The following is an 18,714-nucleotide window of genomic DNA, read 5'->3' on the forward strand; positions in this document are numbered from 1 at the left end:
GGCTCTTCCAACGACACGACCAGTCAGGTCCAAGTCCAACGTCGAAGAGGTTGGTTCTCCCCACTTCCGTTTCAGTTGACTTGCTTCTCCTTCATGCCTCTCTCGTGCACTCCGCCTGCCACCGCCGCCCCCTGCTGGTACTGCCAACTAGCCCCACAGGAAGAACTGGGTGGATTGAATATGGTTCAGTTTACTGTTTATAATCCATATTCCAGCCGGTGAGAGAAGGAGAAACTTGCGTCATTGTTCGAGAGAATATCAATGGAAACTAGTTAAGATGTCTTTGTGCACAAAGGGGAGATAAAAGGCAAGTCAGCACTTCTGAATAATAGTCACATATTCAGGGTGCTACATATATATATATATGCAAAACAAAAAAACAAAAACTATTATGTAAAACATGAAAGAAATTAAATAAAAATGTAAACACCCGTGAATATCAAGTCCCTTCCTCATCCCTGTACCTTGTGAACATAATTTCCTTATACATCAGTTTGAATTGTCTCATGTTTGGACATTGCTTTAGCGCCACATTTAGACTGTGAACCTAAACCTTGAACTTGACCTTATTATGGCCAAATCATACATCTATGGATAGGGAAAATGCTCCTCTTTCCAATGGCAGGGTTGAATCTGGATTTAGTAATTTCCTTGCGGTTTTACGATAAAAGAGATATAATAACATTCGTATTTCCGATAAATCGTATAAAACATCGGTAAAAATGTACACTTTGACTGCTGTTTTGATAGGGTTATGGTCTTTACTCTTACTCTTAAAAAAAAAGAAGAAAAAAAACATTAACCTCCTAACATCCAAGGGCCCACATGTGGGCCCTCATGAGGACGATTCGTGATTCGCCACTTTGCCGACCTCTAGCGGCTCGGGTGTGCATTTCTTTTAATACAATATGTAGAGAGAATTAAAGTCCTATTTGTTGCCTGTCAATTGCCCTTTCAGGTGACAAAATCCGTTCAGCGGTTCTCGAGTTACATGCCGGTATGTGAGGCGTGCGCCAAAGTACACATTACCACTCCCGACCTCCGGGGGCTCTAGCTCCGTCAATCATTTGGCGATCTCGAAAATATTTGGACAGTGAGTGTGGCTTTCCAATGATACCCCATGATATGATAATTGGGGATAAATTGATCGATTTATGATCAAGAAAAGCAGGGTCCCCCTATCCCCCTACGGACTTAACAGGCTAATATGAAACACCATCTTCCTGACTGCTATTATGGAAAAATCACATGTTCTTCCTTGTGCAATATTTAGTGTAATATTCCTTTACCCTTTAAAATATTAGGGACTCAGGTCCTGCTAGCCAGATCCAGCTTATCAGTATTCATCCCCCACTGTTATCATATGAGAACTGCCTGACTTTTTTTTCTGTATGCAAAACCTTGATTTATTTTACTATACGGCTGAAAGTATCCTTGGCCTCGTGGCTCATTCTCAGATTGTCTTCCGCTCTGTTTCAAACTGAGACTATGTGCACAGAATAAACTATCTTTTTTCCTATCCATTGACTCTATATCAATTTCTCTTAAGTTCACCAGACTTGGGGGGGGGGAATTCCATAAGGGGGGGGGGGGTCCTTTGGAACAGTTTGGAATAGGGATGGCACTTGGGATAGTATCTTTGCCCGTAGCCACCAGTAGTTCCTCAAATGACACTGGTTGGTCTGAACCACTGTGGTTCATACTGTAACTTGAAGTCTGACCAGATGGATTCTTGCGTGATCTCATGAAGCTGACATGCAAGGTTAGGGGGGTGGGGCACCACACAGTACAAAATAAATAGATTTGACCCTTATTGACAACACATTGTGAAATGCTGTTGGTTGTGATTGACAACACATTGTGAAATGCTGTTGGTTGTGATTGACAACACATTGTGAAATGCTGTTGGTTGTGATTGACAACACATTGTGAAATGCTGGTGGTTGTGATTGGTGCCCGACCATCTGAGAGCACCACAGTCCGTTGAGGTTTTTAAAAGGGGCCTAAAAACATTTATTTTTAACAAGGCATTTGCCTGAATTATTATTTATTTATATATATATATATTTTTTTCTTTTATATATATATATTTTTTTATCTGTATGTTTCTTCCATTTCATTGTTTTTATTCATTTCATTTTTTATATTTATCTCCTGTAGCACTTTGAGATTGTCACAAATATAAAGTGCGGTACAAATTTAATTTATTATTATTATTATTATTAAGAGTGGTTTTACAGGTCTCAAGCTGCAGCAGCATGACATCAAATGTCATGCAAATCCATCAAAAGGGTGCATCAAATCACAGCACTGCAAGTGTTTAGCCATTACAGCAGGTAGAGCAATGTTAATAAACAGATGGATGATACTTGGCATGGTGAATATCCCAGGAGGATTCCTCCACTGGCTCCCGATCAAGGAACGCATCAACTTCAAAACACTACTCCTCACCTTCAAAGCCCTCCATAGACACTTTTTAACACTACACCATATTTTATTCATTATTTATTACTAGGGATTACTACATCCCTACCTCATTTTTGCATTTAAAAAAAAGTTAGCATTTTGTACTTTAGTTGTATATTGTATCATTTGTATAGTGTTTGGTCTTTATTCTTTTTTACATTTTACAGTATGAAGCACAATCTACGTACTATGGGGTGGCTGCAATTAGAAACGGGCCCCTGTAAATGTCCAAATCCCCCCCCCCCCCGGCCCCCCCACCAATGTACAGTTTCTTCCCCTTCAGATGTATATATTTCTCTTTTTACTACACAGTTCTGTATATCTGTATGTCTTGTATGTCATAAATGTCCTGATGAATTGAAAATGGGGGACCCCGATGTGAACAAGACAAAAGTATTTTTCTGGTCTGCATCCTCTTAGCAGTTGTTTTGTATTGAGCCGTACTGTATTGTAACCATTCTGCAATCTGTTAATAAAGTTTTCAATCAATCAATCAATCTCAGGGGCTCATACGGGGCATATAGCCCAGAGCCATCGTCTTGTATCTCATGCTGTTTACATACGCTTGCAGTAGTTCTTAGTTCTATCCATTACTTAATTTCACAATTATCTTTTTTTTTTATATATTTTTTTTATTATTGCAAAACAAAAAATTATTAAAAGTCAGTACTCAACACACAATGCATAATGAAACTTTCAGTAAAGGTGGTTAAAATATATGCAAGTACAGAAACAGGATAAAACAAAAATAGTCTATAATAACATTTTAACCGTATACAGTGTATATCCAGCGAAATTACAATTATATAAATGTTAGTATATAATATACCCCTAATACCTATTTTCTAAAACCCTACACACATGCTCCAGCTCAAACCCCCCCCTCCCGGACCCCCTCTTGGATAGTACCTCCATTATCCCTCACTCCTAACCAGACACTACCATTATAAGCTAGCTTTTATTCTCTCCACCACTTCTAACCACATTGACATTTTGGATTCATTGAGCCCCAGAATTCTTGCTGTAGATATTTCTTGATATATCACATCGAGATATGTAAGAAACCACACTTTTCGGCACATTTTTTCCGGTTGAAACCAACGTGATGCGATCAGTTTTTTAGCTACTGTGATACCCGATAAAACCAATCTTTTTAGTTGTGGATTCACTGCAAACTCAAAAACATCATTCAATAGTAATACCGCGGGGTGTACAGGTATATTCCAAAATACGAGTATTGATAATTGTTGGGATACATCTTTCCAGAATGCCTTAACTGGTGGGCAGTCCCAATACATGTGCGTAAATGTTCCTTCTTCCCCATTTGTACATTGGGAGCATTTGGAGTCTTGTATAAGCCCCATTTTGCACAGCCTTATAGGAGTCAAGTATGTCCTGTGAATATAGTTCAGATTGATTTGTTGATGATCCGGGTTCCTTGATGTAAGTCGGACATTTGCCCAGGCTCCTTGCCAATCAAAGTCATATTCCAGGTCTGGTATATCCCTCCTCCAGACAGTGTCTAGTTGAAGGGTTTCATATGAGGACGTTAGTAATTGATAATAAAAACCTGATACAAAACCTCCCAATGTATCTCTTTCATAGAAAAATTTGTGGTATCTGTGGTGTTCAATTGGTATGAGCAATGGAACACCGTGAGATCTCATACAAAGTCGTAACTGTATGTAAAAAAGCCATGTGGACTCGGTGAGGTTAAACTTTATGCATATTTCGACATAACTACAGAGGCCCTTGTTATTAAAAATATCCCCTAATGAGTGTATGCCTTTCTCTTCCCATATAGGGAATCTTATAGGTCGTTTTCCCATTAAGAGTGCATTGTTATTGAATATGGGAGTGTGATTATGCCATTCTTGAGGGTTAGGATATTTCTTTTGTGTTTCCCGCCATGTTCTGATTCCATGGGTAATTATTGGGCCAAATTCTCGCTCACAATGCTTGATTGAAAGTTTAGTGTGTGCTATGTCTTTCAGTCTCTGTGGGGCTACCATGTTTTCTTCTAATTCTCTCCAAGATACCAAAGCCTGGGGGTCAAACCATATCTTCAATGGTCTTAATGTGAAGGCCTTAAAATATTGTAAAAAATCTGGGACTGCCATGCCACCGTCTGCTTTATTTCTCTGTGCGGTGGATCTTTTTATGCAAGGTGGTTTGTTATTCCAAATAAATTTGTATGTGGAGGTTTGTAATCTTTTCCAGTAGCCCTCTGGAGGAGGTAACGGAAGCATTGAGCTGAAGAAATTGATTCTTGGTAATACATCCATCTTAACTATTGATACCCTTGCCTGTACTGAGTTTTTAAGTTTTGCCCACCTGTCCAGGTCGTCTTTGATTTTGTTCTGTATTTTTGTGTAATTGTGCTTCACCGTTTGTCTTATGGTGGGAAATATTTCCACACCCAAGCATCTGAAATGTTTGACCATGGGTATCGCACCTGGGAGGGTTGTGTCTTTTTTTGCACTGGTGTTAAGAGGAAGAAAAGCCGACTTAGGCCAATTTATTTTAAATCCCGATAAATCACCAAAGTTTTCTATCAACTTGAGTATATGCGGCAATGTGTTGTTGGGGTTTTGCATGAACAATATTACGTCGTCCGCATATAAACAAATTTTATGATGTGTGCCCTTGATTACTATTGGTTCTATGTGTTGGGATTGTCTTATAAATTGTGTTAAAGGTTCTAATGATAGATCGAATAGTCCGGGACTAAGAGGGCAACCCTGTCTGGCTGAGCGTGATACCGGAAAGATATCGGAGATGAATGTGCCTGTTGTAATCCTGGCCGATGGGTCCTTGTATAGTACTTTAATCATATCAATGAATCCTTTTCCTAACCCCATCCTTTCTAATACTGCCCATAGAAACGACCATTCCAACCTGTCAAATGCTTTCATAGCATCCAGGGATAGTATCGCCTTAGGTGTGGTGTCCTCTTTGTCTGCATCTAGTACGTGCAGTATTCGCCTTATGTTATCATTGATCAGGCGACCTTTTATGAAGCCTGTTTGGTCCGGATGAACTAAAGACGTCATATGCTTTTGCAATCTGATGGCTAATATCTTAGAGTACAGTTTGACATCGGTTCCGAGGAGGCTTAAAGGACGGTAACTACCGCACTCAGTGGGGTCTTTGTCTTTTTTGTGAAGAACTGAAATGAGTGCGATATTTTGGTGTTTATGGAAGCTTCCCTCTTTGACTGAGTATAAGATCATATTTAGTAATAAGGGTCCAAATATGTCCCAGCAAGAAATGTACATTTCTGATGGGATACCGTCAATTCCCGGAGCCTTGCCGTTTTTCATTCCGGATATGGCCTTCTTGAGTTCTTCTAATGTGATCGGTACTTCTAACTGTTTAGCGTCGTCCTCCGTAAGTTTAGGGAGAGTAATTTGATTAAGATATGTGTCTAATTTGTCTTGATCAAAGGTCGTTTCTGAATTATATAAATCGGAGTAGAATTCTTTGAATGTATCGTTTATTATTTTGGGTTCTGTTACTAGAGCTTGTTGTTTCCTAATGGCAGTTATATCTGCAAATTTTGCATTAATTCTTAGTCGCATGGCTAATAGGTGACTAGGTTTAGAGCCTTGGAAGTACTGCTGTTGTCTTGTGCTGCGTATTTGCAATTCCGATTTTTGTCTGTATATTGCTTTGATCTCTGTCTTTAGAATGTTAACTTGGTTTTCTAGTCTAGTAGAGTTGTTGTATTTTAAAGAATTAAAAAGCGTTGAGTAAAGCGTTTCCATTTCAGATAGTTTTGTGTTTTGATTTTTGCGCAATATGGAGGAAAATCTATCCGAGAAATCCTTGATCATAGTCTTTACCGACATCCATAATATTCTGGGATCTTGCACCGAGTTAGCATTATCCCGTAGGAATATTGTGAGAGCTTCTTTAATTTGTGTAATGAATTCATTGTTGTTAAGCAGCATAGAATTAAAACGCCATCTTGGGGCCCGGGAAGATAGTGTACCAAATGTTGCTTTCAGGATTAAGTAGCAGTGATCTGATAGCGCATTGGGTGTCATTTCCACTTCATATTTATCAAATATTCTCGGGGATGCAAAGACGTAATCAATTCTGGATAGTGTGTTGTGTCTCGTCGAACGACAGGAGTACTTGCGGGTCATGGGGTTAAGTGAACGCCATAAATCAGTTACCCCTGTTGATTTCGACCAATCTTTTAATGCTTTAGATGAATTTTTTTGTTCGCTGGAAAAGGTAAGGTAAGTTTTGTCCATCCTTGGGTTCCAAATGGCATTAAAATCCGCACCTATTATATATGAGTACTCGGGATGGTTTAACATTTCTCCGGTTAGTGAAGTGAAGAAACCCACTTCGTACAAATTTGGGGCATATACCGCTGCCAATGCAATTTTCCTGTTATTGTGTATAATCCTAGCTATAGTTATGCGCCCCTCAGCATCCGACCATACCCCTTTCAATTCGATATTTAATTTGCGTCTGACGACTATGGCTACCCCTCTAGTTCTCGTAACAAAAGAAGAGTGACTAATATTATGGTATATGTTATCCGCTAACGTATTTATGTCTTCCTCTAAAATGTGCGTTTCGCTTAATAGAGCCACGTCCACATGTTCTTTTTTCATCAGTGTGAGCACGCTTTTGCGTTTGTGTTGTTTGTTTATCCCACCGGTGTTCCATACCATTATATTCAAACTAGCCATAATCTATGCATGTTTTTGTGTAGTTTTTGGTAATGCTTCTGGAGTGTGAAGCTACAATAGATGTACATCCAATTAATGAGGTCCCGTTGAGAGCTGAGCTTAAAAACATATATATATACAAATAAAAATCCCCTATTTTCCCCTCACCCAGAAAGTCGTACAGGCCTGTGTTCCAAGAACACATCCTCCGCGATTGACTTTCTCCCATAGTCCACCGGATTGCCCAAACTGAGCATTGTAATCTTAATCTTCCTATGCTAATTGCCATAGGATCTAACATTTCCATTCTATTGCAATAGAATGTCGCTTTTGGTCTTGCACCTTCCCTTACTGTAATGAAGTATTGTGATAAATGACAGAAAAAATAAAATTAAAAATTAAAAAAGAGAATAAACTTTCATCGACATATTCATTTGAACCCTCTACTAACGTGTGGAAAAAAGGAAAAAAGGAAAAGATTGTAGAGCAATATTGACACCTTAATGTGAAGAACATTGGAAAAGAACAATGTAAGTTAAAATATATTTTAAAAAATATAGAGTAATGAGAAGAAAAAATTAAATAAAATAAAAATCAATGGAAAGATATAGATAAGGAATGAGAGATAGAATAATTATCAACGTGGAGAAGCCACTAGAACCGAATTAACAGATTAGATAAGATAGAAAAGCAGCGCCTTTTAGAGCTTCAATGTGCCTTCAATGGAGTGATTACTTAAATTGTTAGAATAACCTTGTAGTGTTCATACGTTTAAGTGTGGTTAATTTTTAAAATATTATTAAGGACTGATTGAACTTAATTTAATTTATTATCTGCTATGTGTATACACACCGGATGTTTATTGTTAGAGTTGTAGGCTTCGTTGTCATGGTGCCTTATATTCTAGAAGGTTGTAGAGTATACTAGTGCCTAGACTATTTTATGTTCCAGAATGATCTAAGAGACCCAGGGCATTTGAGCGATAAACCCAGAATATTCCAGATAGATCTTTTTGCAATGATATGTATTTGTCTCCTCAGAGACCAGAGACTGAAATTATAATGTATTATGAATCGTATTATACACAGTACACATTGTTATAGACGGCTTGCATATCGTCTGCTACCTTGATGAACACAATAAAGTCATTCTAACACTGGTATACATTGAGAAAGAGGCTTATCTGTTTCCGGCATTTTCGTCCTGCCTTGGGTTATTTGCTCCATTTCGATTCAGAAAATCCTCAGCTTCGATAGGTGTGTATATACCTGACCTGCGGCCGTCACTGCCCAAGAATGATAACAGCGCCGGGTATGATAGCCTTGGCTTGTAACTGGCTTTGAACAGCTTTTGCATCACCTCCTTGTATGGTAGACGTCGGATGATGGCATCTTTGCTCAAATCTTCGTAGATAAATATTGGTTTACCACCATAATTCAGATTCCCACGTTGGTTGCGAGCAAATTTGATGATGTCATCCCTTGTTGTAGTCTTCCGCAGGGTGACAATGATGACTCTTGGCCCGTTGATTCTTTGCCCCCGAGAACCGATTCTGTAAACTTGGTCCACTTCTGGCACTTTGTTTGGATCGATGTTACCCAAAATCGTTGATAACACTGTTGGAAAGTTGGGATCTTCGCAGTTTACTGCTTCATCAAGCCCTACAATGCGGATGTTATTCCGCCTGTGGTAGCGTTGGGTTTCTAGTAGCCTCTCCGTCGCTTCGTTTTTAAGCCCTTGTATTTCCCTCCGATATTCTTCTTTCACTCTTTCCATCTCTTTTCCCATCTCTGTCATGCCACCTTCGTTCGCCTTGACTGCCCGTGTAATTTCTGTCACCGTATTCTCCACTGTCGTGATTCGCATGGACTGTAAAGCGCCCGCTCTCATAACCTCTTCGAATTTAGTATCGATGTGTTCAACGTGTGCTTTGGAAGCGACCATCTGTTCTTTTACGTGTGCTTTGAAAGCGACCATCTGTTCTTTTATCAGGATAGTCAGAGAGTTGAAGTCGGGTTGTGTAATTGAACTGCTTGTGTCAGTTGATGTTATTGGAGCAGTGAGGGATCCGATGGATGTTTTTGCTATTATCTTCTCAAAATCGCCTGCTTTTTCCGTCACGGTACTTTTTTCTGATGTTCCTGTTATGTTGTCATCTATTGTCTCCCTCTCGGGGCCAGTTGTCCTTGGTCCCTGTGTATTCTCCTCTATATTCCCCGCGTCGGGGCTTGTCACCAACGGATCTGCCACAGCGTCGCCTGTCATTTTCCTTGAACGTGTTTCAATCGGCGCCGTTAGAATTGCTGTGTCTTGTTTCCTTCCACCCTTTCTCTTATCCTTATCCATGTTGTCTTTTGATATAGTTAGTAGAGGGTCTTATCAATACATACGATGTGGTCTAATCTCTTTTGGTATTGTCCAAATAAGGTTTTTAAACGAAATTAACGATAACGGGAGCGGAGCTGTAACCAATTGCGTGCGCTACATATTGCAGCTAAACCGGAAGTCTTCTCTTATATTCTTTGATTCTATCATCACCATGTATGCCTACTACTACATGTGTTTATTGCTCCAACTCCGCCCACTACAAACATGGGAACTCTATAACCCCTGTATTTCTATTCTATTCACATATATGCTTACTACATGTATATATTCTATCCACATATATGCTTACTACATGTATATATTCTATCCACATATATGCTTACTACATGTATCTATTGCTATGTCCGCCCATCACAAACACTCAAACTGTCTAACGCCTGTCCCCGTCTCCCTGTGAGTGGATGTCTCATGATGATGACCGGAGTGGTGGACGTCCCGTGGTGATGGCTGGGAGGATGCAATCCTCTACGTCGCCCCCATACCTCAAATGGATCAGTCATCAGCTCTATTTTCAATCTTTCAAAATGTTCTTATGTACCCCAGTTGCTATTGCATGTACTTTGTTTCATTACATGTATATGTACATGCTTACCAACTGTTTCGCCTGTTTTATAGCAACACTACTATCACCGACATCTAAGAAGGGAGATCCCCCCTTGAACGGCCCTTCTAAGGTTTCTCCCCTCCACATTGCCTGTGGTGCTTTTTTCCTATTGCTAGGTTTTTAGTGAGTTTTTCCTTACCTTCGCGTGGGGTATGTCTGGGAGTGTTGCATTCATTTATTTTACATTTTATTTTGGATTTCATGGTGTGTTTGTTTTGTTCTTGACTTATTGTGATGTTTCTTCTTGACTTGTTTAAAGAAGACGTGTCCGGCCCATGGGGACATTAACGTGTGTCGCCGGGCCTTACAAATACATTTGATTTGATGCAGAACCAAGCATTTCACTGTAATGCACATGCACCTTTTACAGTATGTGACATATAAAACAAAACTTGTATATTATTTAGGCCTTTTAACCAGCCACCTGACAGATTAACATGTATTCCAAAAACGTGCGTAATTTGGGAGGCATGTTTAGAGCTATTCAGCATCTTCTGTGCTGAACCAGAGACGTGTATTCAGCTCTGTGGCAGTAGGTAGCACCATGCCACGGGTGCTACTGTATTGATTTGTTATTATTTTTAATCAAATACAGAATGGAATTAGAACACATTAGATTCTGTCTTCACACATGAGCACGTGGGACTCGTCTTACCTCGCCGTATATATAGTGGTTAGTACTCTGCGTTGTGGCCGCAGCAACCTCGGGTCAAACCAGGTCACGGCATGACTGTCGCTTTTACAAGGTAAATCTGAGGACCGCAATGGACCTGTCTCAAAACCCTGCCCCTTTTCTTGATCCTCCAATCACAACTGTCGCTTACCTCGGACAAACTTGGTTTGTCCGAGGTAAGCGACAGTTGTGATTGGAGGATCAAGAAAAGGGGCAGGGTTTGAGACAGGTCAATTGTCCTTGAATAAGAATAACTACGTCCACACAGTATAGAACTAGGAAGGATATGCGGGCAAGACACATTTCAATTGCTTTGTGTAAACTGACTAATCTAATATTTTGTCAGGAATTGCCAATTCTCTGTACATAAAATAAAAAAAAAACGTTGAGCCGTACGAACACAGGTGAGATTAGCTTTGAGAACTGAACATGTTAATGATGTCACACTGGCTGCTGGCCGCTGGGCTAGAGTTTTAGAATTCTAAGATAACATTCTGAGGATCAAATGTCAAAATCCATACACTTGAAGAAATAAAACGGCTCACATAATGGCAATTCTTCAAGTTGGAGTTTTCAGATGAAAACACAACACGTGTGGTGGTTCTGAGATGGTTTGTAGAGAAATAGTCTGTTACGTTTGTAGAGAAATAAAAGAGTCTGTTACGTTTGTAGAGAAATAAAAGAGTCTGTTATGTTTGTAGAGAAATAAAAGAGTCTGTTATGTTTGTAGAGAAATAAAGAGTCTGTTACTTTTGTAGAGGAATAAAAAGTCTGTTACTTTTGTAGAGAAATAAAGTCTGTTACTTTTGTAAAGAAATAAAAAGTCTGTTACTTTTGTAGAGAAATAAAGAGTCTGTTACTTTTGTAGAGAAATAAAGAGTCTGTTACGTTTGTAGAGAAATAAAGTCTGTTACTTTTGTAGAGAAATAAAGTCTGTTACTTTTGTAGAGAAATAAAGTCTGTTACTTTTGTAGAGAAATAAAGTCTGTTACTTTTGTAGAGAAATAAAAAGTCTGTTACTTTTGTAGAGAAATAAAAAGTCTGTTACGTTTGTAGAGAAATAAAGTCTGTTACTTTTGTAGAGAAATAAAGAGTGTTAAGTTTGTAGAGAAATAAAAAGTCCGTTACATTTACTTCCACCAACACTTCTTTATTTGTATTATTTGTTCTGGTAACGCAGTTTTGTCCAGTAAAAGACGTCTAGCAAGAGGATTCCAGTTCAGCTCCGAGCAGCAGACCATACCTCAGTAATGTTTCTCTCTCTCTCTCTCTCTCTCTCTCTCTCACACTCACTCATTCAATCTCTCTCTCTCTCACACACACACACAATGATCCTTCACCACCTTGTATCTGGTCTGCTACAAATGTATCCATCATACAGTATTTACATACACACACACAAATATATACAGGAACGTGCACTCAGAGACAGACACACACACACACATACATACATACATACATACATACATACATACATACATACATACATACATACATACATACATACATACATACATACATACATACATACATACATACACACCTGGTCTTCAGTACATACAGCCAGTGTGGAAGGTGCAGGTCATGTGGGCTCAGCGTCCACCAGAGAAGATTCAAGAAATCTGCCTTGTAGTTCAGTAGCCCCCCCCCCCTCCATCTTCTCAGTCGTTCTCTAAAATGATTCCTTCATTACCTCAAGTTCTCAAGGTCACAGTCTCTCTCTCTCTCTCTCTCTCTCTCTGGGACACAGTGCTCCCAAAGCAAACAGCCTCATTCATTCACTCAGAAAGTTCATAGTTTGTTTTTTTCCAGTTCGCGCAGTTTCTCCAGTGGAACGTGTGGGCGGGCCGGCGTCGGGTCGCCGGCCTTTAAAATGTTGTTTTGTAGTAATGTCACGGTAGCGTTTCGGCAACATCGCAGAGACCTCTAGCCTGGGTTCTGTCATTTCTAGAATCCACAAAGCCTCCTTACCGGGGCGGGGGGGGGGGGGGGGTGTACATAGTATTCAATAGCAAGGTAGTCATATACACAAATCAAAAGACCGGACCAGTTGGGATCATATTGTGACAAAGTCCCAACATATGAGATATCCTGATAGTCTAAATTGGGAATAACAAGAACATATCAAATTTCTCACAAAATGTGATCTGTAATATTTGAGGTAATGTCATTTTGAAAATTGCAGTTTTTGGTTTCACGTCTCACACTTTTCGCAAGTCACCTGAATGACCCGTGATTTCACATTTGTGAGCAGATATCGCAATGTACTGTGTATCGATATATAGAGGGGAAAAGGGTCATGTTCATAATAAGTTGTGATTATCGTGATATTGATTTTCGTCCACATCGCTCCGGCCCTGGTTTTGGGTGAAACATCGTTGACTAAACCTTAAAAAGGCATCCTTTTAAATTAAAATATTTGTATATATATATATATATATATTCATCCTATTGTCAACAACATGTCTTGTATTTCCTACTGATGTGTTGTGTTGCCAGTGTTTACTGGCTTTGGGTGACATTTCATTACCTGCCTGACACCCGTTTGATAAGGAACTCACACAAGACTGAATACTGTGAATACAGACACGACGCGGCCAATAACTCATTCTTCCTTTTTCTTTTTGAACTGTTAAAAACATCTGATGTAATGGCATCGTAAAAAACAATGTTGTTGTTTTTTTATTTGCAGTTTGGCTCTAGTGCCAAGAAATCTAAAACGAAGATACTTAATAGGAAGATTATTTCCTTATTAATGCAAAAAAATTTGACAGACTTATCTTTGGGTCGATGGACATTAAAGGAACGTGCCTCATTATTCTTTGGATTCTAGAAATGACATCAGTGTTTTACTGCCCCGGGCCGGAGCTGCTTCTGTTGTCTTCAGCACATTAGCAAATATTAGTAGTTGAGTCTGCAAGTCCAGCTGCTCAGCAATGACATCACTGGAGGGTTGGAGTCCCCACATCCCCTGCCCCTCCTGCGTCTCCCTGCGAGCCAATCAGAGAGCCTGAGGAGGGTGGATCATCTGAAACTCCGCCCCGATACAGAGCCAAGCCGAAGGGAGCCGATTGGCTGCAGTCTTGTCTGTTGGCAGCGAGACTGTATCCAATCACACATCTCCGTCAGTCCTCGGGTCAGCTGGTCATTATCAAAAAAGGAAAAAAAAATACCTGGAAGAGGAAAAGAGAAAGAAAATAGAAAGTACTTAAACACACATTAACACTTGAAGCACAATATATACACAACAATATATACACATACAACAAGTGGTTGAGAAAATAACACTTTATTACTAACTTATTGTAAGTAAGAGTATCATAATGCTCACATTAAAGATGCTATAGATAATTATTTTATGTAGAGTAATAGTTTAAAAATAAAATGTTAATAAATAACACACCCACAGAGCTTTTAGAAGGGTGAGGAATAAAAATAATATTGATTAATTAATTTATCATTTAAAAATAGTTTGCTGGTCCAAAATGATTGTTGTCGTGCGTGCATGTATCCTATTAAAGGATGTCTATTCTATTCTCTCCCTACTTCCCATTTCCCCATGTGGAATGCACCCGATTATATAAACGACATGAATGTTATCTATAGCAACGTTAATGTGGTGTATGTCATACAAATCAACAGGAAATATTGAGAGCCATCTAGGAAAGTGAAAATTGCGGTGAAGTGAATTAGGGGGATATTCATGAGGGGGAGGGAAGCTTTGTGTTTCCAGGGACCAGACTGAACCCACGTAGCTCACTGGGTAGAGCGTGGCAGAGAAGGACACGTGCACCTGCACTGAAATACTGTCAGAAAGAGAGTGTTTGGGAGGCGTGGGAACATGATGCTAACCCTACCAGGGCTCCACCAGCTGGATCATCAGTGCACTGCAGGTCCCTTAACCCTTTCACTACCACACTACCAAAGGGTTAACCCTTTCACTAAAACACCACAGAAGGTTGTCAAGACTCTTGGTTTATTTAATATAAGGATCAGATCTATGTAAAGGGGTCTAAATCATTTAACAGGTGTTCTGCTTGTGAGCATGCGCAGTTGGCGCAGCTGCCTTTTTTAAATGGTGGCGATGTCATTGTAGAGAGAACTCTGACAGAATCACACCGCCCGTTGGTGAGTAGGCTTGATTAATTGATTGAAACTTCATTAACTTGGCTATGTCACATATAAACACAATGTAATGTATCATGTTGGCTGCTGGCTGCTAGTGAGCTAGTGTCTTTGCGGCTTTGCTGGTTTGTCACGGTGAGATTCATGTGGCGGAACTTGTGTGTGTGTGTGTGTGTGCTCCGATGAATGAGAACTGCTGTCTTGTCCCGTTGTGTGGGTTTGTGTCTGAGACGACAGCTTGAGTGGCTTGTGTGAGATACGGAGGAGGAAGTAAACATTGCCAGGCATTCTGGTTAATGTAGTCATTGTAGTTCTGCCTCTTTCGCCCACTGTTAACACATTCCCTGCCACGGTTATATCCATCAATGTAGCCTCACTGCCACCACTCTAAGCCTATGGAGATGTTCACCTTCTTTGCAGGGCTATAACTTTTTAAATTGTATTGCTAAATTGACATTACTATGGCCCATTCAACATCGATTATCTATCGTTCAGGATGTAGGAACGTTATACTTTTTCATTCATAGATTCTTCCAAAAATACCTTCTAGAATATAAGTATGTTTTTATCGTTTTCTGCAGTAATTCATAGAACGTGAGTTATAGGCATAAACGCATATATATATTATCAACTGCCGTTTATTCCCGATACACGCTATATTAAAAAATTCAACTGTACATGAGCGTATACGTTATGCGTCATCATGCAAGGATGAAAGGGGGGGGGGTTTATAATTCTGTGATCGTCAGTAAATGCTTTATGTAGTATGGGTGATATATTGATCAGATCGGTTTGCAGTGAAAAGAATAAATAATTGGGCTGGAAATAACGTTAGTGTCCTCTTACCGTGCGTCAAAGAGACTGGCGGTGAAAGATCCCAGGTATAGGACGTCGATCGCCTAGGTCCATTACCGGTTTGTATGTCGCAAGAAACGCCGAAATCATATAGATTATTAAGTTTATAAAGCGATCGATATGTACATAGTGTCTGTCGGGAGCCTTGCAACAATGTCTGACAGCCGGATGAATTTAATGGACGCACAGCAGTCATATCCTGTTTACCAGTGTAACTCGCCCGACCATCCACCAGGCGGCGGTATTGAGCCGTCGTTTTTTTTTTAGCCGTAGGGTCCAGCAGCAGCGCCGGAGGTGTATATATGAATTATGAATGCCATGGCGAAAAAATTTAATATTGATCTCAATATCGCTGTACAGCGTGGTCTGGCGGTCAAAGCATGGCGGGCAATAACGTTTTTAAGTGTTTCCGGCGGTGGATGTGTTAAAGGGGACATGACATGCAGGTTTGATGAAATGTATAGTATGAAATGTATAGTGTTCAATAGTAGATTGATAATATATTAATATATCTACAATATAACTATTCATATTATGCTTAACTAATGTGTATGCTACTGTGCATTTTGTTCCGTTTCACAGGTTTTTGACCTATGGTAAGCCTATGGTAAGCCTATGGTAAACTGTGGAAATTATAACTATCTATGGACCGTTATCTGTGGAAGTCGTAACTATAACCTATGGACAGTTAAGCTATGGTTATCTAAAGAAAGAAACTATATATAACTGTGGTCATCTGTATTGTGGGAAAACATCTCAACTGGTCTGTTTAAAATAAACAAACCAATGACCAACCATTGAGTCATCCATTGTGTGGTGCCTGTCAGACCCTTTCGGAGGGATTCAACTGAACATTTTTGAAAGATCCGAACAAAGGTTAACCTTTCACTACCACACTACAGACGGTTAACCGTCTGTAGTGTGGTAGTCAAAGGGTTAACATTCTGTAGTGTGGTAGTGAAAATGTTAACCTTATGTAGTGTGGTAGTGAAAGGGTTAACCATTTGCCGTGTGGCAGTGAAAGGGTTAACCGTCTGTATTGTCGCGATGAAAGGGTTAATAACCCTTTGGTAGAGTGGTAGTGAAAGGGTTAAAAAAAAAGGGGGTGTGCACTAGTGCATGACATCTTTTCGGGATTCCCGCGGGATGGGAGTCAATTTCACTTTGAATCACGTGATTGGGCAGGACAGTGAGTAAAAGTCAACGGGAGCAGAAGGGAGTGGGAACTATGACAACAAAATCAACAGGATTTGGACGGGACTCGGGAGTGATACATTGGTGCATCACTAATGTAAATGTTTGGTGGTTTTATATTTAACTAAGACAGACATCAGGGCTGTACAGCGTGCTATGAAAAAATCGGTCTGTGCGATGAATGAATTTACTGCACTAGCACCCGTGCGATAGGCATTCGGTTCATATCGATACTCTTATTTTGAAAATCCTGTGGCAAGTCTCATTTCCTCCCAAGTGCAGCTCCGGCAGCCCAACAACAACAGCGTGCTATGTTATGTTAGAGTGCGCATTTTGCGACCAGGAAATAAGTCCCTGCTTGTTTTCCCCCACAACGCTTCCAATGCATCTTACATGCTTTGCATCCTCACCAAAACTAACTAGTTAGCTGCTACCGGTAACTAAACTAAGCTAACCCGGCTCAGAGGCAGAGAAAACAGTGAGGAAAGGGAGGGGGCGGGAGAGCCTCAGCCTCTCTCTGTCCCTCTCTCTATGTCAATGATTTTAAGTAGGTGAGGTCAAAGGAGTTTGATAGTATTTACTGAGGATGGCCAGATAATGTTGATATTTAAACATAACGAATATAATACATAATAAATGTATACATGATCATGCAACATAAAAGAAAATTAGGAACTGTTTGGGAGAGGGAGGTAGGGAAGAGTTTTAGGTTGTGTGTTGCGAGTTCCAAAAAATTTAACTTAGTTATTTCAAGTTTAAAGCTCAATATATCAAAACGTGATAGTGAACAGGAGGTCTATTTGTATTAAAAACAATAGATTGTTTTTCATTTAAATGTCTGGAAGAGCTAAATTTGATGGCTTATGATATCGTATCATATCGTGGCAGACTTTGTGATATCGGCAAATATCGTATCGTTGTCCAAAGAATCGATATCGTATGAAACTGGTGATTCCCACCCCTAGTAGAGTCCATAGACTCCATACATCCAACACCAAATCCCATAATTCCTTACACGTAACGTGTCTGGCTGTGTGACGTCAACTTGTCAGCATGAAAATGACAGCCAAACATGGCACTGCAACTAAATAACACAAATACAATAGGCACATTTGTGACCATTACAAATATAACACGTTTTATACTTGTGCTACAAGATTTTGGCCTATGCTACAAAACTATTAACCTCTGTAGCACCAGTGCTATGTGCAAAAAAAGTTAACGTACAGCCCTACAGACATGATGTGACCCATGTACTGCATATTCTTTACTAAGGAAGAGAAACGGAGCAGGATTGGTAAACGGGAGTGGGATGGGAGTGGGATTCTATAAAAGTTTGGCTCAGGATTGGGACGGGATTGGGATCAGTCCTCTGTGGGAGTGGGAGGGAGTGGGATTTTTACGAAACTCTCACTTGGGATTGGGATGGGATGGGATTATTTCTGTGGCAGTGGGAAGGAGCGGGAGTCAAAATCCACTCACATGTCAGCCTCTAGTGTGCACAAACTGTTTCCTACACCTTTCACCTGATTTGGATGTAAAAACTCCAGTCCAAATATTTATGGACCCAACTGTCCGTCCAGCCACCAGTCTCACTTTCAACTTCCTGTCTCCCATTAACTCTGTCAATTGTCAATCACTCACTTTATCCTATCAGGCTTCAGCGCTACGTTTGAGACACCACCCCCGGCTGAGTGTTCTGGTCCTGCCCCCTCTCT

General features: G+C 40.0%; 1 protein-coding gene across 1 annotated transcript in view; it reads right to left on the reverse strand.

Moving 5' to 3' along the window:
* Positions 1 to 11,990: 11,990 nt before the first annotated feature.
* The window catches only part of socs7 (suppressor of cytokine signaling 7), a 58,309-nt gene continuing 51,585 nt past the window's right edge, over positions 11,991 to 18,714 (reverse strand). Inside the window, exons 8-9 of the mRNA XM_084329762.1 lie at positions 18,641 to 18,714; positions 11,991 to 13,995 (exon numbers count right to left, since the gene is read on the reverse strand). The exon at positions 18,641 to 18,714 is cut by the window's right edge and continues 69 nt beyond it. Of these exons, the coding sequence (XP_084185888.1) occupies positions 18,663 to 18,714 (52 nt within the window). The 3' untranslated portion in view covers positions 11,991 to 13,995; positions 18,641 to 18,662. The remainder of the gene's footprint in view (positions 13,996 to 18,640) is intronic.

This window comes from Notolepis coatsorum, assembly GCF_963971535.1.
Source record: "Notolepis coatsorum genome assembly, chromosome: 14".
Lineage (NCBI taxonomy): Eukaryota > Metazoa > Chordata > Actinopteri > Aulopiformes > Paralepididae > Notolepis > Notolepis coatsorum.